Here is a 23,141-nt window from a genome sequence, read left to right as displayed (position 1 = left end):
AATTTTTCAATAATGCTAGTGGGTGGTTTCAGTACACATTTATGTAACACCTGCCCTGTTTAAGAGGTCTGTAACTGGTCAGCTATACCACAAGTTGAGACATATTGTAGACATTCTGCCCAGGGTGAATTGCTAAACACCAATTCTGCGCCCAATATCCTCGTTTTCGGGGAGTAGGAATCTACTATAGATCAGGGCAGCAGAATTTGCTGGGATAAGATAATTTCCGGTCAATTCTATTATGAGTTGCTCAGTGTATAGTCCAGGAAGTGTACAACTTGCGTGGGTGATGGAGCCCTGGATAAGCAGATTTAAAAAACTTATATTGCCATTTGCAACAAAGTGAGGGTCTTTCTTTGTACCATCAGATATAGTGCCTCAGTTTCACATGGATGGTTTGATCACTCTGTTCCATTTCTCATTAAAAAAACAACGTTGGAAACTCTAAAGGAGAACCCATCACAGTTTTACTCAAGAATAAAGCCGGTCCAGATGCAGCCCCACTTGACTTATTTAAGTCTAATGTTGAACTATGAGCACTGCTCTTAACACTCTGGGGCATATTTATAAAGAAGTGACGGAGTGGGGCTTTAGCCTTCCTGGCTTAACGCCTCGCTCCACCACTTCAGAAACGCAGGGCTGCACCATAATTACAACAATATGGTGCAGCCCTGCGCTTCCCCTTGCGCTAGCGCTAAACTTAGCAGCCTAGTGCCAACGCAGGCACCCTTGCACCATAGTGCAAGGGTGTCTGCGTTGAGGAGGAGATTGTCTATGTGCAAGAATGTCTCTCTCCTACACATAAACAATCTTTAAATTACATTTTGTAACTTTTATGTGTGCTGTTTAATGCAGCACACATAGAAGTTGCAAAATATAATTTCCTTTTTTTAAATTGTTTATGTGCAGGAAGGGACACCTTCCTGCACATAAGCAATCAATGGCAATTTGCTGTTTCTGTGTGTGCTGCACAACGCAGCACACATGGAAACAGCAAAAACGAGGAGAAATGAAGCATTAAGACTAGGTTTTCCCTAGTCTTTAAGACCAGGTTTTCCCTGGTATTAATTTCGAGCTGCCTCCTATTTACGCCACCCTTGTAAATAGGGGGCAGCATCAAACTCAACGGGTGTTGCAGTGGAACGCCCACTGCAACACCCATTGCCCTACCCTTTTACGCAGAGTAGAGCTTAACGCTGCCTTGTAAATAAGGCAAAGCCCCTAACACCACCACAACGTCACTGACAGTGACGTTGTGGTGGCGATAGGAGCTTGTAAATATGCCCCTCTATAATAATACAACAATCAGATATAGAATTTCACTTTCATGGTCCAACTCCTTAATTGTACCGGTCTTTAAAAAAGGCCACAAAGACGATCCACGCTGTATCGTCCTAGCTCCTTCATCGATTCTATGGTCAAGGTCGTAGGGCGAATGTTATTGAGTAGACTGACTACGTGGGTCAATGATCATCATATCCTGACTGGTGTACAATATGGTTTTCAACCCGGTAAGGGGATGGTTGACGAATATCTGAATCTCTATTTGCTCATAGCCAGATATATCAGGGCACAGGCTGGTCACTTTATTTGGGGTTCATGAATTTGAGTTCAGCCTTTGACAGGGTTAATAGTGTCAAGCTATGGAATATTATATTGGGAAAGATAATTGATAAACTTATTATTGCTTTTTTTTACACAATTTACATTCAGTCCTCTCATCTTTTGTTCATTACGGGCCTAAGGGTGAGTGTATGACGAAATTCTCTTTGAAAAGGGGTGTCAGACAGGACTTCTTATTAGCTCCCTTTTTATTTACGCTGTATGTCAACAACCTGTATAAGGTCCTAACAGCAGAGGGGGGATACCTACCCTTGGTGGGTGTTCGGCTAAGCCTGTATTACTATATGCTGATGACGCTGTCCTGATCTCCAGAACGGCTTTAGGCCTCCAACTACTTCTGGACAGCTTTGTAGGCTTATTGGACAGCCTTGCCCTCAATACATATTTTACTAAATCTAACATCATGGTAATAGGACCCCAAAATACTAAGAACAGATCCCACAATATTCATGGTAATATCAAGGTAATTGGTTAAGTAAAGTGAAGATGTTTCCCTACCTTGTGATTCTTTTTGATTCTTCTGTTAGTTGGTCTCCTCTGGTTAATGCTGGAAGTCACGCTTTTGCTAGAATCATCACTCCGGTTTGTGACTTTTCATCAAGATTAGGGCACAGATGCGTTGTTTCAATGTTTAAGATTTATCAGGCTGATAGTCTTGCTATAGCCATCTACAGCGGTGAGATTTGGGGGTATTCCAGTCTGTCGCAACCACAAATATCAGAGAGCAGATTCCTGAATTGTTGGCTTTTCCTGCCTTGTAGTTTGGCTTTAGTGTTCATGAAGAACTAGCGATTGGCTTTGTCTCTGATTTAATCCAGTTACATCCATTGACTTTATGGTAATCTGTTTGGCTCAAGAACGAACTGGAGTTTAACAGTTCATTTATCATTAAAGATTGTCTAAGCCTTGGTTATACCAATAAAATCCTGTGACTCAATTATGTCAAGGATTGTTTCCACAAACTAGGACAACTAGATTTGTTTCACAATCCAGAATACATTGTAAAGGGAGATAAAGCATGGGTCAAGAAAGCCTTCATGGCACTGAAGGCGGATTAACCGGAATCTAGCACTTTGCCCATGCACTCCTGTCAGATCTTATGTTTTTCTTTTTCTCTGGAACCATATCTTGATTATGGGATGTGAAATACCCATCGTTTTTTAACTTGTTTTAGATTTAACTTATACACCATTTATTACAAGTACCAAAGGGATGGGCTAATGAGTCAGACAATGTTCCCTGCTTATGTGATGGTACATCCGTTCAAGACACTATGCTTTTTATTTGTGTATGCCCTTTCTATTCTTGAATGCGTAAAAGACTACTGAAGTCAATATTGGCAGACTGGAACTGCAGACAAGCTAGGCCTACTATGCTACCCTTACAGATGCTGCCTGATGTTAGAACCTATTATCATATTGTTTGTTTCTTAAATAGTGAGATCAGAATGAGGAACTCGATGATTTTAGACTGAAGTTCTGGATTTAAGCATTCTCTATGCATTTTATTGTACAATATAGGAAGTTTGGGGTGACCTTAATGTGGTCTATTATGTAACTTGTAAGTATTTTTTAATGAAATTGTGTTTTATTGATGCTGGTTTGTTTATATTGTCTTTTATGGTTTACACGTTTTAAACAGCATGAAGTATATTTGTATTTGATTGCATTTAGAAGCAGAAGAGTGAACTGTGACTAAGGATAAAGATGTTTTGAATGCGGTCAAGTAAAACAAGTAATTTCATGTTTTTCAAAACTTTGATAGCCGCCATTCCTGATTTTTGGCCAACCTTCCCCTTTAATCACGCTAAGAATATTTTGACATCTAAGTTTTGTTGTGGTTTGTTGAAATTTGATTAGGGACTTTTAGTTTTCTGCTTGCTTTAGTGACAGTTATTGCCCACAGATATTCAGGGTATGACTTGAAGTTGGTTCGTAATAAAAAAATATCTCCAATTTTATGGTGAAGTGGTAATTCCTTTATAAAAATTTGTGATACAAGTGGAGTAAAGTTCTTTGGGGGCCAGTTGTGGGGCCAAATCTTGCTTATTTTGTCTAAAAGTGTGCCTCTGTTCCCATGCAAAAATATATCCAGGGTCACTTTCTGAACCAGGGCTGATAGGAAAGCAGACGAGGTATCTTGGCCAACCTAAGGATGGCTTTCATTTCAAATAAGCTGTCTAGTCCGTCAGGAGGGATATGGACAGGATTCGATCTTTCTATCCTCTACTAAAGATTACATGATGGGACCTTTAGTGGTAAGTGCTGTGCAGGTCTGGTTGGCAGTGACTGGCCTTCACTTTAAGATAAAAAGGAACTTGATAATTCTCTTGTTGTCATGTTCCTCATACTGGTTCAGAAACTTTAAACATCATTCTGTCTGGATATTGAGTGGCTATGGTGAGGCGGGTAAAGGGCAAAAACAATTAGTTGCAAATATCTGGGCTTCTTTGAGGTGGATCCTGAAGTCCTGCTCCTTGTTGATTTTCTTTTCTTCGGCTCTCTTGGTGTCATCAAGGCCCTTGTTCTTCTTGGGCTGTTAATTACAGAGGGATCTTCACTGGAATCAGGATTGCAACATGTGCATAACTAATTACAGATTCAGCAAATTTCCCCCGCACAAATTTCGCCACTTGACTTGTAGAGCGGTGATATTTGTGTGGAAAAAACTGCAGCATTCTGAGTTGTGCAGCTTGGAACGGGCGAACACATGCAGTATTTACTTTTTGCTGCTCATTTTGACCTGCTGAACTCTGAGTTGGGATAATGCCACACAAGGGAAAAACAAACCCTCCAGTGCTGGTATTTGTGCACGCGGTTTTATGAAGTCAGTAAAGGTGGTTTTTAGAACCCTGATTTTGGCGGAAGCCCTTGTGGTGGTATATATTGTCAAGCACCTGTTTTTTTTAGCTAGGCCCAGAAGGAAAGGACTCCCAATCGTAATGAGAATGTATTAGTATGATTATTATTCTTAAAATTAAATGTTTTTAATAGGCGTCTTTAAAACAAAAAGAGGCCATTTTATCTGACACTTATTTGTGGGGTTTTAGAGGACTGTTAGAATAATTGTTTCTCCAGTGAGGGGCATATTGTGCAATGCATTTTACATGCTTTTGTATTTTACATTGTGCAACCTATATTTGTTTTCCCAAAATAATTCATTATGAGTTTATCAATAATTAAACGTGACAAAAATATACATTTATATATTTTGTTAAAATTACAGGATAGCTGTTGTGGAGGCGTATGTTTAAACTGCAGAATACAAGGATTACATTTAGCAGGTTTAATGCAGCCTTTAAATCCTCCAAGACAGAGGAGCATCAGTGAGTTGGGTAATAACTTACCTCAGAGGAAATGTGGACTACTAGCTAACTTTCTGGTATTTTTACTTACCGGTTTAGCAATAACACAAGGTATTCGGAATTAAAATTCCTCAGATGGGCGTAGGCATGCGAGAGAGCAATTCTATCTCAAGGACTAGACTAGACAGATAGACCTTAGTAATTCTCATTAACCCTGTGCTATTCCTCTGGTAACACAGCTCTTGGTTTCTTCTGAAATAGACCTCTGTTAGTAAGGCTTTTGGGAGCAGAGCTATCCCTCAGATTATACAGCTCTGAAACAATTGTGAGGCAGCAGTGCTACCCTTAAGTTTACACAGTTCTCAGTGAAGCCTGAGTCAAGAGAGTTATCCCTCAGCATGCACAGTCCTCAGTAAGGCCTAGGACAGCAGAGTTATCCCTTGGACTACATCATCTCAGTAATGGAAGTGACAACAGGAATTTTCCTTGAGCACATGTCTTGCATCAAGACTTTAGAAAGCACAGTTCACCCGCAGAGTTGCCTGGCTTACGCTAACAGCTGACTCGTGTTGACTTTGGAGTGCCACATCTCTGAACAATGACTGAGACATCAGAGTTATGCTGTCCTGTTTGATACCTGAAACAGGCGAGCTATCATGTAGATTCCCTAGAGCTCAGTACAGGGCCAGACTGGGAACCACAACCGGCCCTGGCAAAGTGCTTGGCCGGCCCCCCAGGGGAGGGAGGGGGGGGGGGGGGGGTCCGCTGAGCTCTTTGCCAGTGCCGGTTTTCAGCCGATTTTGTTACAGGGCCGACTTTGCAGCCCTGTTACAAAAACGCCCCCAACGGCCCAAAACCGGCTCCCACCCGTGCGGCGCAGCGGGGGATTGCCCGGTGCCCGCTACGGCCAGTCTGTCCATGGCTCAGTAATGCCAGCTTGTCCATTAGTCACTCAGCTCCCAGTGTGACAAGACACCAGTGCTGTTACTTGGGGAGTTTATATATTGTCATCAACCTCGATAGGCAAAGACTTTCCATTTGAAACACAATTCCGTGACCTATTGACTATGTGAGTGCTTGACTTCACGGAATCTGCTAAATTACATACTCTATGAACTGACTTGTACTTTGACATACACCTTATAAACGTAAAGACCCAGTCAGTCACTCAATAGCGGACACTACTGCAGGTCAGGCTTTGCAAAATATAATTTAACTAACCAGTTTATCAAACGAAAAAGAGGCGTAGCTACATTTTGTTAAAATACTTTCCCTAGCATATCAAAGTCATCTTCATTTTTCCTTTTCAGTGAATTGTATGAACTTAAATGTTGTGATGATAGTTTGTGAGAAACTCCTAAAAATGCAGATTAACAGGCATAGTTATTTAAAAACAAGCACTTGCAAAGCCAATAGGTCTTAGAACCACACAGAAGGGAGGCACAGACGTGAAGAGAGAGGGCTATAGTTGATAAGTAATTCCTCACCCAGTTTAGTGCAAACACTTGTGTAGAGGCAGAAGGATGCACCCAAATTGCAGTAACATTAGATAAGGGAGTAATACCCCCACTGAGCTGAGCCAAGACGTGCTTGACCAAGTCTCAAGTCACTGGTGGAAAGAGGGTGGACCCAAAGCCCGCTCTGTACATTGAAATGAAATTAAATGAAATAGCATTTATAAAGCGCATGGTTACCCGAAGGCATCCCAGCGCTAGGGCAGAAACCGCACTAAGCTATGGCAATCAATTTGGGAAAAGCCAGGTTTTGAGCTTCTTACAGAAGACGGTATTGTCTGGCTCTTTACGTAGCTGCAGCGGCAAAGAGTTCCAGAATTTAGCAGCGTTATAGGAGAAGAGCCGGCCGCCACTTCTGGACCTCTTAATTCTAGGAACAGAGGCCAGATGGAGGTCATTTGAGTGTAACCGTCTGTTGGCTTGGTAGGGCTGGACAAAGGAAGAAATAATAGCTGGTCCCACACCCCCTAGCATCCTATGGGTGGTGCAGAGGGCTTTAAAATGGACTCTTTCCTGAATAGGAAGCCAATGTAAAGACCTAAGGGCGGGTTTAGCTGACTGGCGGCTAGGAACACCCTCAAGAATCCTTGCGGCGCAATTTTGCATGGTTTGAAGTTTCTTAAAAACTACACAGGGGGCACCGAGATAAAGAGCGTTGCCGTAGTCCAGGCGGGATAAGACAAGTGCCTGGACCACGAGCTTTCTTGCTAGAGGGGGAAGCAGAGGCAACACTTTACGCAGCATTCTTAAAATGACAAAGCAGGAGGCAACGACTTTCCATGCTTGGATTTTAAAACTGAGCTCAGACTCAAGCCAGAAACCCAAACTCTTTATTTCGGATTTAGGGACAGGCGGAGGACCCATACATGCTGTATTTTAGCTGTAGTGCTGTTGGACAGTTGTGCTGACAAAAGAAGACCTAAACACACCTCCCCCCCATCAAACCTTACAACCATTGCACCCAAGGCTGTTAATTATTTAGAATCTAGGATAAAAATTAAGTTAGTTTGCAGATATGAGGAAGAAATGTAATGTGGAGAAAAGGCGAACACCATGACTCTTTTTGTTTTGTGTCCAACGTGGATCTTATGATTAGACTGAATTTTCTCTCGAGGGCCTCTACATCTGCTGACTTTAGTTACTTTGGTTATTTGACTACCACTCGATAACAAAAAGGCTGCCCCAGTTGACGTACCAGGCAGTAGCCAAGGCCAATGCTGGCACCAAGCATGGCTCACAGTAAATTGTGACTCCGCTCTAAAACGCTACAAAAATGTGCTCTGAGAAAATGGTGAAAACAGCTGATTCGTGACATAACCACATTCAATCTTGAGGCTAAGCAGCCCTCGAAAGAGGTAGCACGTGTTTTGCAAAAGTTAATTGAAGCATGAAAGAAATGAATCTATTTATGACAACACTGGAACTTTTTTTTAAACTGGTTTCTAAACTTAACTCTTAATTTTTTGTAGTTTTCTACAACATTCTAAAATTCTAGCATTACCAACATGGTGGCCGCTTAACACATCATTTTGCAGTTAAGCGCGTTGAGCTTGGGGACACCTGGTTACTGAGATCTCTGTAGCGGTCTAGTTGCTGTTGTGCAGGCCTCCCCGTCCCGGAAGCACCCCCACACAATGTATCACTCTCTGGCCAGGCGTGGCCAGAGAGCATAAATAAAGGAGCCGAGGTCGCTTGTGACCTTCCGGCTCATACCACCAGGCAGGAGTGTTGTGTCGCATTATTGTTCATCTACCCCTGTTTAGCATATTGTCGTGCGAGGTCCATCGGAGCCTACCTGCACATTTACACTGGTGACGAGGGTGAGATCACGTCATGCCTCAAGATCACCCATCTGATGAGGCATTCCGCCGGTAAGGTAGCGAGCACGTTGCCGCTGTGAACAGAAGCGCACCCAGACTGCCCGCGGTGTTCGCGCTGCCAGTGTGGGACCGCAAGCGGAGATCCCAGCGCCCGCTCTGCACCGCCACCAGCGAGACGCGTTCCATGCTCCCGGGGGATCGACCGGTCGAGCAAGCGTCGGAAGAAGAAGCGCGCGCATGCGCGTCAACATCTGCTGCCTCAAAAAAAAAAACGGGATCATAGCCAAGGAGCGCGTGTAGACAGCGCTGAGTAAAGCCAAGCGTGTGGACAGCACTGAGGAAAGCCAACGCGAGTGCCAGAATAAATAAGCGGAACATACCACAAACAAGCCCTGGCAAATGCAAGCCTCAAATGAGGAAAAGAGGCAGATAACATTGTAACACAAGGACAGTAAATGGGCAGCAAGAACCTCAATGAACAAAGCATTGGCTAATGCATGCCGTAGAGCAGAGAAAGTGCAGACCAACAGTGGCAGGCAAGCTCCAGTCAAGCTGAAAGTAACAGAGAGCTAGCAGCAACGCCCAAAACTCACACAAGAACCCAGTTACATTGGAAAGCACAGCAAATCAAGCACCAGCTATGGTGGATCAAGCAGCACCAGCGCCAATACAACAGCCAGTCGCCCCTACAGCTCCTCCTCACCTACATTCGCAAGTCAGCGCACTTCCCCCATTTAGTGAGTTGATCGACCCTGCATCAGTATCACCTCGGAGGAAAGCATGTATAGGCCGCCTCGACAACTATTTTATTGCCACCAGAGAAACAGATGGGGCTGTAAAAAGATAGCTTCTGTTGCACTTTGCGGGAGACGAAATATACAAGCTGTTTGCTCACTTGCCAAACACAGGGCCACAAACGGACTACGACGCAGCTGTCAGGGCACTAAATGCCCATTTTGACCCTCAACTAAACTCTGATTATGAACGCTTCAAACTCAGACAGGCTCGACAGCGAGAGGGGGAATCGATGGACACGTTTCACGCTCGCCTCCGTGAGCTAGCCAGTACCTGTACGGAGGATGACCAGGTGAAGGAAGTCCGAGCACAACTCATCCAAGGATGCCGCAATAAGACTGTGCGGATGCTCATCCTCCGACAGCCTCGTATATCTCTTGAAGACATTCTGATCCTAGCTCGGTCGCATGAGCTGTCCGATGTCCGGGTGTCGGCCATGGAAGCCGCACTCAACTCAACCACCGAACACTTGCCAAACACAGGGCCACAAACGGACTACGACGCAGCTGTCAGGGCACTAAATGCCCATTTTGACCCTCAACTAAACCCTGATTATGAACGCATCAAACTCAGACAGGCTCGACAGTGAGAGGGGGAATCGATGGACACGTTTCAAGCTCGCCTCCGTGAGCTAGCCAGTACCTGTACGGAGGATGACCAGGTGAAGGAAGTCCGAGCTCAACTCATCCAAGGATGCCGCAATAAGACTCTGCGGACCCTCATCCTCCGACAGCCTCGTATATCTCTTGAAGACATTCTGATCCTAGCTCGGTCGCATGAGCTGTCCGATGTCCGGGCGTCGGCCATGGAAGCCGCACTCAACTCAACCACCGAACAAACAGTAACCATCAAGACAGAACGAGGGGACACTGTTCGCGCGACTACTCGCAGAGGGCGAGGAATGTGGCCCAATAGAAATTCACGACAGTCGCAGTGTGGATACTGCGGGAAAGAAGAGCATCCGCAAGACAACTGCCCTGTAAGAGGAGAAACCTGCACAAAGTGCGGCACTCCCAATCACTTCGCAAGTGTGTGCAGGGGAGGCACTCGGTATAGAGGGGCATCAGGACGTAAACCACCATTCAAACAAGTGAGGCACCTCACACTCGACGAACCAGGCACTTCGAAAACAACGACTACGACAGCACACCGCCAACACTATCTGGAAGACTCGTCCTCAGAGGGTGAAGAAGAATGCCACTTAGTGTCATTCGTAAACGATCTCAAACGTAAACGTCGCCCACAACTAACGTGTGCCATTGAGATAGCCGGAACGTCGGTCACAGCTCTCATTGACACAGGGGCGTCAGTTAACGTCATGGGATGTCAACACTACAAATCACTGAACCCCAGGCCGGCACTGACGTCGTCAAAAGTCAAGATCCTCACATACAGGAGCCAGACCCCACTTCCTTTGAAAGGAAAGATGACTGTACAGGTTAAATCGGAAGACCAAGAAGTCATCACAACATTCCACATAGTAGACAAGTAAGCAGATATACTGGTTGGGAGTCACACTGCTGAAGATCTGTGCCTGGTTACGTTTGCGAACGCAGTGAAAACACTACAAACTGAGGACATACTAGAGTTTTTCCCACAACTATTTGAAGGCTTAGGTAGTATGAAAAGACCGTCCGTAAAATTATACATTGACACTGCTGAAAAACCTGTGGCTCTACGGCATAGGCGAATACCCTTCCACTTAAGACCACTGGTAGAACAAGAGCTGGTGAAACTTGAGCAGCAGGGCGTGATAGAAAAGGTGACAGGCCCAACCCCGTGGGTGTCTCCCTTGGTCATCGCCGAGAAGCCACGTCAACCAGGAAAAATCAAGATCTGCATCGACATGAGGATGCCTAACCAAGCTATTAGGAGAGAGAGGCACCTGACGCCTACAGTCGACGACATACTAGCTGACCTCAATGGATCGCAGTGGTTTTCTAAGCAGGACTTAAACGCTGGATACCACCAGCTGAAATTAGACAAAGGAAGTAGATACATCACCACATTTTCAACGCACCTAGGTCTGCGACGATACAAAAGGCTAAATTTCGGGATATCCTCAGCGGCTGAGATATTCCGGAACGCGGTGAAAGAAGTTCTGTCAGGACTTCAAGGAGTTATCAATGTCAGTGATGACATCTTAATTCACTCAGCAACACTAGAAGATCATCATCGTCGACTCAAGGCGACTCTAAAATGGCTGACGGAGCATGGAGTGACCTTACACAAGGAGAAATGCCAATTCTTCAAGAAGTCTATTGAATTCTTTGGGTATGTCTTTAGCCAAGACGGAGTGAAAGTAGACCCTAGGAAATCGCAGGCGATTCAACTGGCCCCAACACCCACTTCTGCATCAGAAGTCAGAAGCTTCATGGGCATGGCGACATACTGTGGGAGGTTTATCCCGAAACTCGCCACGATTGCAGAACCATTACGCAACCTAACAAAAAAAGACTCCACCTGGCGATGGACTCCTGTAGAAGAAGAGGCTTTTCAGAAAGTAAAGTCAGCACTACTAGCAAGCACAGCCATGGCATACTTCAATACGAACCGGCCAACGGAACTGATAGTAGATGCCAGCCCAGTGGGGTTAGGAGCACTACTGACTCAAGAGACAGAGCCAGGGACCTGGGTTCCGCTGGCGTTTGCTAGCAAGGCACTGACAGCAACCGAGACTCGTTATTCTCAAATAGAACGAGAAGCGCTTGCAATAAAGTGGGCCTGCAATCACTTTCACCTATATATCAGTGGTCATCCATTCAGAGTAGTGACGGACCATCAACCACTACTCCCGCTGTTTAAAGGAACTGCACCTCATCCCCCACCCAGGATCGAGCGGTGGGCAATACAACTCCAACACTATCAACTAGAATTGGTATACAGACCAGGGGCCAAGAACCCAGCAGACTTCCTGTCACGTCATCTGGCGCATCCCGCGGAAACTGATTCTGATCAGGAACAGAAAACAGAGGACTTCATCAACATGGTATCCTAGTGGTCATGCCCCCAAGCGATGTCGAGTGACGAAATCAAGTCCCACATGGAATCAGACATGGTCCTCAAAAGGGTAAAAGACGCAATACAGAAAGGTTCCTGGGAGGGTTTTCTCCAGGATGTCCAAGGATGGAACGGAATCGACACAGGAAGTAATGGCTCATTTTCAAGGTTAATTATTAAACCATCACATCAATACTCGGCTCTATTCCGATTAAGGGCAGTTTATGGATGTTGAATTTCTGAGTGGTTCACCTGAAAAGACCGTAAAAACAAAATCAGGAATGCATCTGTATATCACAGTAGCAAAATATCTTGACACAGTTTTTTTTTTTTAAAGTATAATATTTCAGTATAATGCTGTAATTGGAACTATTACAATTAACTTGAAACCCTATGAAGAAAAGCGGTTTAACTGTCAGTGATAGCGCTCTGAAGTCACCGACCAAGGCTACAACTGAGCGCTACAAAAATGCACCAAAGAAAGAAACTAATGGATATAATTATGTAAACTAATTAATGTAGTTCGTTTATATTTCTGCATTTACGGCTGTGATGCGTGATTTATAAAACGTCGAGATATGTAAATATTATTTTAATGCAAAATCTTTCTTCCTTTGCTTTTCAGATCATTTGAAAGGATGAGTGAAAAATTCTTCCCGAATATCAGCCGAAAGCCAGGGCTGCAGATATGGGCCATAGAGGTGAGTCAAAGCGGTATTACAAACGTCGGAGCGAGTGTGGTCGAGTTTTAATTGAGAGCAGTATGGAGGATGTAGTCAATTCAATATTTTGTGTATATCTGGAGTAGACCTTCCAGCTAATGGAGCTCTGTAACTCATGGTAATGCTTTATTTTTCGTGAATGTTTTGCGAGAACAATTCTACCTCCAGAAGGGCTTGGCGTATCTGATCAGACCTGCCCAACTATTTCAAAAATGTGAACTTTGAGGTGAAGGAGCTGGTTTACCCCGAGGGGGGTGTTATACAAACCGAAGCAACAAAAGAAAAAAAACCTGCATGACCCGTCAGTATCCATGACACTTTTTAGGTGTTGTGAATCAGTTTAAGGTATCTTTTGATCTCCAAGAGCCATAACTGACATATCTCTCGGAGACAAGTGGTCTTAAACTTTCTACAAACTTTGGGCGTGATAGAGTCATTCATTTGAAATCTGCCAAAGCCTCAGCCGAAACAGTCATACAGTGTGTTTTAGTCTCTAAAAGCGCGACATACCAGGGATTTTGCATGGAGTTGACAGCGAAACCCGCGCCCTTGTGACAAACAACCAAGCCAAGCCCAACCTGGTATGCGGAACATGAATCCTCATTTCAGGGCAGTTAGGGATGGGCTCCCGTCAGATCCGTGCTGGACCCTGGGTCCCAGAGCTGGGCACCCTGCCCTTGGCGCTCTGCCTTCCCGATCCCGCTCTTCCTCCATCGAGTTATGAAACATTTGATTTCTAAGAGAGAATTGAAAAACAGGAAAACACCTAGCTTGTAAGTGATCTCTAATGTGTTGATGATTTGTATAGTGCTCTCACTATGAGCCTTTGAAACACTTGTTGTATGCACTAACTGACATCAGATATTCTACAGTTACTTTCTGATTGTTGGTTATGAAGGATGAATGTGTGGGGATTGGTAGAAAAAAGGACAGAGATGGTTGCCTAAAGATTCTTTCTAAATGACAGACGGTGTTGACACCACCTTACTTATCTCAAAAAAGAGTCTGGGCCTGTACTGGACAGGGCCCTCTCCCAACGGACCTCTCCTGAATTTAGGGGTGACCAAAAGTGCCTCATTATCGGACCCATGGTTCGTCTACGAGGCACATGTTGTTGGTGAACGCTTGAGGTAAGAGGTAGGCCATCAGGCATTGTACTGTATTTTCAAAATCCCACCATGGAGCAAAAGGAGGGGCTTCCAAAACCATTTGCATCTCATTCCGAGCAGCTCAAGGTAGCTCTGTGAAACCGACCTTATTGCTTTGGAGCTGTGGGAGCTGTAGATTGGAGAGGTGCTCCAGTGCAAACCTGTGCTTGGCCTTGAATGAGTCCCTTTGTTTCACCGGTAAGCAATGCTATGACATCAGAGCAAGCATTAAATGGTTCATCTCTTATAGGCTGGGGATTTTGGGCTCAGCATCGTTTTGGCCTCTTTGGAGCTTGTACAGTGTTCTGGTAGTGGGACCCCTTTAGGCCCTGCTGCTGTAGTCTCGAAGTTAAAGGGCAGCCGCACTATGGGGTGGTGAGTCTTCAGGAAGGGGGATCTGTCTGTGTGATATCATTCTTAGATGGCTTGCCTTCTAGTGTGATGAAGGATAAGTATTGGGTAAAGGGGGAGTATGCATTCGCTAAACGAGGGGTGTGGCTTTGAAGGGGGCGCCCTAGTTACCTTGTGGCCTGTACAGGGATAAGAAAGAGTTTGTTTATAGTCTCTGTACCCCGATTGGTTGCTGTGGTAGCGGGGACCTACTTGGAATGGCACAACCGGGCTGTGCAGGTATTTTCCAATCCAGAGGGTGGCGCCGCGGCAAGAGTAGCAGACTCTGGAGAGCGGGCACTTCCGGTTCGATCGCCGGTGGGAGCTCAGCTTAGTATCATGTGACTTTGGGGAATAGCTCACTTAATCTCCCCGACGGCCCCCAGCGCTTTACAAATGTGGAATTATAATTATTATTAAAACAATCAATAATAAGTCCCAAAAAATGTGTAAGTCTGTGAGAATCAAAGAACAATGACCCTATCACCAGTTTTCCAACCACGGTCCAGTTGGTAATGTCCTGCCCGCGTACACACTCAGTGATTGCTCCAAGTAAGCGCAGTTGAGAGGGGATGCCAGCACTGCACTAATGGCATGTTGGCATTGCACCACATCGAGATTGGGCACCATCTTTGCCTCACTGCTCCGATGCTTCTGTACCCGCTCCCTAAAATGTATCTCTTTAAGAAGTGCCATTCTCTCACACCTGTATGGACTTGTCATAATACATCCGTCTGTACAACCCTATATGATCTAATGTAAACAGAGAACAGCAAGCACCAGCAGTGAATCTGAGCCATCAGAGATAGGCGTTGGCACATCTGTGGAGGGCTTTTATACACAAAAGGAACCAACCTACCAGGAGCTAACTTGGCCCAAGTACAACATTCCTGAGGCTCTGGAGCATGTACAAGCACAAAGGGCTGCATATTGGGAACAGTGCACAATAAGAGGCTGAGGAAACCTGATTGTCTTCAGCTTTGTATTGGCAGCTCTTTAGCTGCTTGTGCCAAACAATGCATTCACTCTTTAGTTTAAGATTAATATTTAACCTGACTTCAATATCTAACGTGGTAACTGGAATAGTAAGAGCCAGCTACACAGAGGGCGAAAACACACATGCATAGTAGTTTACTTAAAAAATCCATAGCTAGGTGCACATGTAGCTTTAAAGCAACAATTGTGACTCAGTAGTGACGCAACGCAATAGTCACAAGACAAAGAACTGGTAAAACACCTAATCATTCCAACCTTCCAATGCTGCTGTGACACTGAGCCGGCAGGTCTGTGTACTCAGGCACTCACCTGTAACTGAGCCCATGTGTTAATTGGTACAAAAAAGATCCTATGTTTGACCTACAACTATTCCCTTGAGAAAATGTGTGGGCCACCAGTTCTGTGCGAAACACATGTCAGCTGATACTTCTTCGCCGACTATTTATAAAAATATCCGAGAAAAAAATTCTCGATAGAATCTCATATACAAGATTGTGTCACATATTTTTTTTTTATCAGGGTGGACTAACCTCCTCCAATTCTGAACTTTGTAAATTCTAAGAGGGCTGGGAAACTTCAGGCAAGTACAATTCCACCTCTACCTTTATGTTATTTATTTATATATATATAGCACACTTTTTGCTGAATAGCATCATGGCACTGAAAGTCACGCTAAAACGCAATGCTTAAAACCAACAATAACTACTGGTGACTATACGAAATATGCCCCCTCCGATTAGGTGAACAACAAGGTTCTTAATGTTTTTAGGAAGCAGAGATTTTTTATTTGAGCAAATTGGTTTAACACATTGGTCTTTAGTCCCAGTGTCCTGGCCCTTACATTCTCTAAAAGGAGAGTGGGAAGCCAACTGGCCCCAGGCTTTTCTTGTCTTTAAATCCCTTATAGCTTTATTTTTTTCCTAGAGTATGATTGGGCTAGCTAGAATTTCCTTTTGTGCCTCTGACACAAATTCCAGTCCTGGCCCCTATATAACCTGTCACCTCTTCATCTGATTCTTCCACCTTGCCTTTAATTGTAGTTAATATATTTGGACATGGTGTAGTTTATCCTTTTCTGTGTTAATCTGGTGCCATTTGTTTCTCTTACGGTCGTGATTTATGTGTGTATGTGGTATTTTATAGCGCAAACCTAGTCACAAGGCATCGGTGCACTATACACGGTCAAAGGCAAACTTAAAGTAAATGATTAATAGGAGAGGAAGTTAAGTTGTGGATAGTTCAATGTCTGGGTTTGGTTCTCCCTGAACTTGGATGCTAACAGTCATCTCATTTTGTTGCCTCCTTGATAACATTTTTGATCCATCCTGACAAGTGCCTATTCTGGCTTGTTAAGTACTATAAGTTATGTTATTGACTTTTGTATGTTTACCTGAAGTTGTCTTTATGCTATCTTGAATAAGAGTGATTTGATTGGGGAGTAGATGCAATATGACCCCCTTAATTATTGGTGGAGCTACGTTTTCAATGCTTTCCTGAAATGTAGAAGGTTCTAGCAGGGAATTCCACAGTTTAGCAGTACAGGTCACAAAGCTTTTAGCACCCCAACGAGCCCGTCTGAATTTGGGCACCTCGATGTTTTTCATGACCGAGGTTGCAGGGGTCTAAGAGCTGTGTACCAGCGGAAACGCTGACTGAGAGACACCGTCCAATATTATGTGGTACCTGAAACGCAATGCATAAGGTCTGGAGTGCAATTATTTTTTTCATAGGCAACCAATGCAGTTGGTTCAATGCCGTGGATGCTGAGTGAATTTTGGGAAGGCCGAAAATTAGATGGGCTGCGGCATTTTGTAGGGTTTGAAGTTTGGATAATATTATTTGTTGCAATCCGATATATAATCCATTGCAATAGTCAGATTTGGAAAGAATTAATGCCATCATAAGTTATTTTTGAAGATTAGTGGGGATGTAGGGTAAAATTTTCTCAGGCTTTTCAAAAGGAAGAAGATTTAGGAGGCACGTTGATTAATCCGGTTTTTAAAGGAGAGTTTCTTGTCAAAAATGAGACCCAGATTTCTAACAGTTTCCACTGGGAATGAGACTGGGCCCATATCCAAGGGCCACCAATCCGGGGACCAGAAATTGGTGTTGTTGCCGAAGTGTACAATTTGAGTCTTACCTGAGTTTAACCTCAGGCAATTCTCAGCCATCCAGGATCTAGTATTTTCAATACAGAGGCCGAATTAGGAGACTGTGTGTGCTGGGTTTCCTGTGCCAGACACAACAATATAACATAAGTGTCATTTAACCGCTGACCTGCAGTATTTTGTGTCATGTTCTGTGTAATTGTGTAATTCTAGATCTTTGAGTTCTTTTTGGAGGATGGAGTGGACCTCTTCTTGACCTTTCTTCAACGTAGCTGCTTTTGTAATACAGTTCCCCTCTCCATTGCTTTAAGGGAATGCCAAACAATTGTGTTGTTCTACTAGCGTTATTCCTTAATTTTGGATAAGATCATGTGTTAGAAGACCAGGAGGCACATGCATCAACATAGACAATAGCGATTCTTTAATTGCGATTATTAAGGAATCGCAATTAAAGAATCGCTATTGCCTATGCATGTAGGAATCGCTTAAAATTTTGCGATTCCTACAAATTCCTTAATTGCGAGTTGCAAATTGCGAGTCGCTATTAAGGAATTGATTCCCATTCTTTCCTATGAGCCTGAATGAGTGGGAATTGCATGCGCAATTTGCGAGTATCCAATAGGTACTTGCAAATTGTGCGTGCAATTTCAAGGGTGCAAGGGTTCCAAAAGGATACCCTGTTGCACCCCTGAAATTACAATTTAAACACATGTTGCGCACACACATGCTCCAAGGACATGTGTGTGTGTAACATGTGACTTTGTAAAAATGCACTTTAGTGCATTTTTCAAAGAAATCGAAAATTACCATCAACCTTAGATTGATGGTAATTTGCAATTCATATTAGCAAAATCGCAAAAAAAAATAGCGTTTCCTTAAATGCAATCGCAATTTAAGTAATCGCAAATTTAGTGATTCCTTAAATTGCGATTTTTGCATTTGGGATGATGCATCCGTAATGCAAAAATACCGGTCGCAAAGGGGCAGATTTGTCTGTGAATCTGACCGTTTACGCTCGGTATTTAGATTGATGCGTGGGGCCCTAGATCCTTTAGAAAGCTATTGTTTAGGATAGCAAACTATATCCCTGTCTCTTCCTGGTTTCCCCTGCTGCAAAGGGCAGGTTACAAGTGCCTGATCATTTAGTGTAATGACCCAATGATCTAACCCTTGCAGGGACCGAAGCAAGTTGTGATCCAGCAGGAACATATCTATCTTGGTATAGGTCTTGTGGACTACTGAATGGTGAGAATACTCGATCTTTCTTTGAAAGTGGGAATGCCAGGCATCAACTAGTCCCACTTCTCTTAGCCTCCTCTTTCCTTCGTGAGATAAGAACATTATTTATGTCCCTGCTCCAATGTCTTGTTTTATCTCTGTGGCCATCCAAAAATTGATTTGGTGCATAAAAGGTTGCTAAGGAAATCACCCTCCTTAGTGTTTTGGCTGAAGGAAAATATTGCACGAGGAATGAGCGAGGCCTTAGACCCCATCTATATCATGTTCATAAATGTTGTTGGAAGGACATGCCAGTTTTACATCAATTTAGTGCCTTTCGGATTACGACCCCTTTATCCAGAGCATTTCAACCCTGCACGTTAAAGGATGTGCATTTAAAACTGTATACATTTGAGTCTCCATTTACATGTGAGCCTTTTATCCTCCGTCGTATTGTGTATATGAAATATCCATTAAAAAACAGATCTTGTTTTCTTGGGTGATGAAACAGCCATATTCCCGGCCCCATCCCAAACACCGATCAAGGCGAACATTTCCCTTCCCTTCTCCCCTTCTTTCCCCCAACAACAACGTAAGGTGATATGGGCATATTTCACTTCCAGAATAGCATGGGCACTTAAGTGGGTACTCCCTCTCCTCCTTCCACTCACCAGATGCAAAGGTTTCATTACATGGTATGTCAATTCCTGGGTGTCTCGTCTGTGTTTTCATAGGAGTTGAGCTATCAGTCACTGTCCTTCAACTGAAGTTTCAGAGGCCCAGTTCTAGTCTCTTTACCTGTTTCCTTCCACTTGCCTAAACTGGTTGATAACTGCCTTCCCTTCTTTGTCTGTGATGCCTGCATTTGGTTTCACACCTCACTTCCTTGACGCCCTCCACCATCTCAATCTTAAGGTGGGTATCATTTTGATTTCAGAGCCTCTTTGGTTCCCTCCTCTATTCCCTGTCTCCTCCTGGATATCCAAGATCTTTATCCTCTCTTCTGGAAACATTGTCTACCATTGCTGTTTTTGTCATGTCAGCATTAGTCTGCAGGGGTGTCCCCCACTTGTATGCAAAACCATATTCTTTGAAGATTTTGGTAAAGTTACAGCCGATAAGTCTTGAAAGGAGAGAATAAGGTATATTTCAAACTCTTCACTGTGCCACTTGCCTTATATTTTCGTTCTACTGGAAATGTGCTTTCTAGTCAGAATATCTAAAAACCTTTTCATTTGTTGGGCTGAGGTTTCTATACTGTGTATTCCGTGTGCCTCTATTGCATCTTGATTACTCATAAAAGCAGAGAGCTGAAGCTTTGTTTCATATGGTTTTTGATATACCTCCTCAAGGCGATCCTGTAACCGCACATTGTTTCATCGGGAGTGATTTTTCAGAATTTAAAAATTCTCCGTTCAGACCAGATTTTGTTTTAGGAGATGACTGGTCTCTTGATGTAAAAATTCTAGTTCCTCTGCTTTGCCATGTCATGACTCTTCCAGGGAGAGCACTTTCTTACCCAGGGTGTGGTGTCTTTCTTTACCTCCTGAGGTTCATGGTTTAGTTCACCCTGCAGAGAGAAGTTAATCTCGTAAGAATTGAGAAATGACTTTCTAATCAAAGTATTGATAGCATTGTTGCTTATAGATGAGTGATGGACCCCTGGACAATCATCCTGTTTGTTTCTGCACTGTGTTCCCAATTTCTGCTTTGTGTGGTCTGGTCAGCATTTATGTGAGTGATTGATCCTATTTCGCCCTTTGGCAGCCATGGCAAGTCAGGTTTCTAGATGATTAAGAATCACTTTGCTGCCTTTTCGTTTTCTGGCAGAGTCACCAATGTCAAGAGAGATAGGTCAGGTGTTCTTCAGTGCCAGCAAATTCGTTCACTACTAGCCTTTCATTGCAGTTCTGTGAGTGCTCCCTCAGTTTATGTTTTCTGCCATTATCCACTTTTTTGCTGTAAGGTTATCTTTCTTTCTGAGCTGATGATCGTTACACTAACTCTCTTGGTCTTGAAATGTGCTAAGTGTTTTGAAGTAACCTGTGTGAATATTAAGTTTCATGCCACAGGCATCTTTTCCATACCTGTCAAAACTGGGCGCCAAACGTATGGGTAAAGTACTCTTTTTAGCAGAAGATGCTGCTCAATCAATGTTTGAGCAAGAAAAGGAAAGGCTTTTCTTGCTGCCTTCTGCTCATCTCAATTGCTTGCCAGTTTACCAGGTTTTAGCCCCTTTGTTTCTGTCATGACACCACCCCCCACGGTATGTCTGGATCCCACTTGCACTTTGGTCTTCCTTCATTTGGACCGTCAGATCCCAGACCCATTCCCCCAGGCAGTGGTAGCTCAGTGTATCTTTCACCTTCCACTGACAGTGATCTCTGATTTCCAGCCCACTCAGCCCGACCTGCTGGGTGCTTCCTATTTTTTGATTTGCATGCCGTTGGGCACCTTTGACCACCTGCATTGTCAAGACTAATTTGCATATGGCTGCGTCCAAACTGGGGTAGCATAGTGAGCAAAAGAATGATGGATTAAACCCAGATCTCTTGATTGGGCTGACTGGCCTGGAAATCAGAGATCACCACACACTGTCAGTGGAAGGTGAAACATCCTCCCTTGTAAACCAACCACTTGCTTAATATTTACTTCCAGACTCATGTTCTTCGAGGAAATATCCAAGTCATGATTTGTGACAGCAGACCGTCCATACAACTACTCTAGATTTGGCTATCTCAGCAATGATTACACTTGACAGAGTCTTGCGAGGATGTTGTGTCGATGAGGTACAGCGTCCAGCACAAACTAAAATTGTGGAATCGTCACAATCTCTTGCTGGGCAGACCTATTGTAGTCCCACGACAACTGGATACCTTTGGAATAGATTCCTCCCAGAGAGAGCAGTGAGCTCAGATACATATCCTTCAGTGCGTGGCCAGGCTACTTCCAGCGAGCCCGAGGAGCATTTCATGGACCTGAGCTCTTTAAAAAACAAGTTGAAACATTCTGGACTCAAAACAAATGGAAGGGCATATGAATGTACAACAGAACAAGATGCAAACACATAGTTACAACTAAGTAACATTTTAAAGGAGAATTGTTGGTTCACTGCACTTGGTGGCAACAAAAAGCTGTCAGTTTGAGAAACTAGCCAGTCTCATTTTCAAGACATGAAAATATAAGGTTTGTTAGAAACTTCAATTTATGGTTGGATGATACACATGGAAATATACTTTTTAGGACCATACGATGTGATGAAGCATTGACGCAATGAATTATACAACAGTAAGGATTTTTTCATTCACTTCAGGTATCCACTTACCATCCCATTATTTATCTGCTCCAGGGGTGAAAAAGGTGATATTACCCTGATAAATATATCTGCATTCCAATCCTGTATCACGTCTGTATTTATACACTCAGATAATGCTAGTGTCCATAATGATAAGAAAACTATTAACCAGTTCAAATAAATCTTGGGAACAGCCAAAGTGTGGTTCACAACTGGAAAGTAATTTTGCTGAATTTAGCATGTGGTGAAAATGTTTTGAAGGGGATCTTGCTGAGATATGGGTTGTGAAAGTTGAAATATTTAGGATTTCAGGATATTAGGCTAAAGGACAGATCATGCTGCCCGGGTGTCTTTCCCGCATTGGGCACAACATGAAGGAAGACACCGGCTTGGATGCCCTCACAGACAAAGGATGTCTTTAGGTTTCATTGTTGAATGAGCTCAAAGTGTCCAAACAGTCTGACTAGGCAACATGGGGGTGTAAGTGGAATCTTGCAGTGCAAAGCAGTAGGCAGAGGCAGAAGAAGAATAAAGTTGTGTTATCGCTCTATGAATAAATTATAGTTGTTGCTTCAATAACAATTGCGTCTGACAAAACCTTCACTGGGATGGCCATAAATGGGAACCAGTTGAAGCAAGCTTGTCATCACTAGCCTTCTAGATAGAAATGCTAGGACCTAAATCCGTGTAGTCTGAAAAAAAGCGAGTAGTGCGTAAACAGTCCCTAGGGATGTACTGCAGAGGAGGCGAGGCTCTAAAGCAACGGATTATGAGATAACACATGCCAGTGGGGAGGCTCAGGAGCTGCTATTTGCTTCACCTTCACACAAGGGAGGTAAATGCATGGAAGTACCTCACAGCGGGAATAGTGAGGCCAAGTCATTCAATGGCTTGAAGCAGAGAAATGGAAGTGACGACCGTGTAAAAGCAAAGGCAGACTAATGGCCTTATTTAGAGTTTGGTGGACACAATACTCTATCGCAAATGTGAACATTTCCCGTTCTCTTTATTGCACTCGCATTATAGCCTACGGTACTTGGAATACGAAGGAAGGACTATCTGCCACGTTTTGACCGTGTATCCCGCCCTCCAGGTTTTGACTAATGTCCTTAGCCTAGGCTTCAAGTCTTCAGTGTTGTAGAAAAACTTGCAGAGCATGAGAAACCTTTTCCACCATCAGTGATGACATATCTAAAAATCAAAATAGC

The 23,141-nt window shown here is 43.7% G+C and overlaps 1 protein-coding gene across 1 annotated transcript in view; it reads left to right on the top strand.

Moving 5' to 3' along the window:
- The window catches only part of LOC146796348 (villin-1-like), a 289,009-nt gene that overhangs the window by 57,937 nt on the left and 207,931 nt on the right, over positions 1 to 23,141 (top strand). The window contains exon 2 of the mRNA XM_085628872.1: positions 12,682 to 12,757. Coding sequence (XP_085484998.1) covers positions 12,695 to 12,757 — 63 coding nt within the window. The 5' untranslated portion in view covers positions 12,682 to 12,694. The remainder of the gene's footprint in view (positions 1 to 12,681; positions 12,758 to 23,141) is intronic.

The sequence above is a fragment of the Triturus cristatus genome, chromosome 10 (genome assembly GCF_964204655.1).
Source record: "Triturus cristatus chromosome 10, aTriCri1.1, whole genome shotgun sequence".
NCBI classification, from domain to species: domain Eukaryota; kingdom Metazoa; phylum Chordata; class Amphibia; order Caudata; family Salamandridae; genus Triturus; species Triturus cristatus.
The sequence above is the reverse complement of the archived record's forward strand: the minus strand, read 5'-3'. Positions and strand labels throughout refer to the sequence as shown.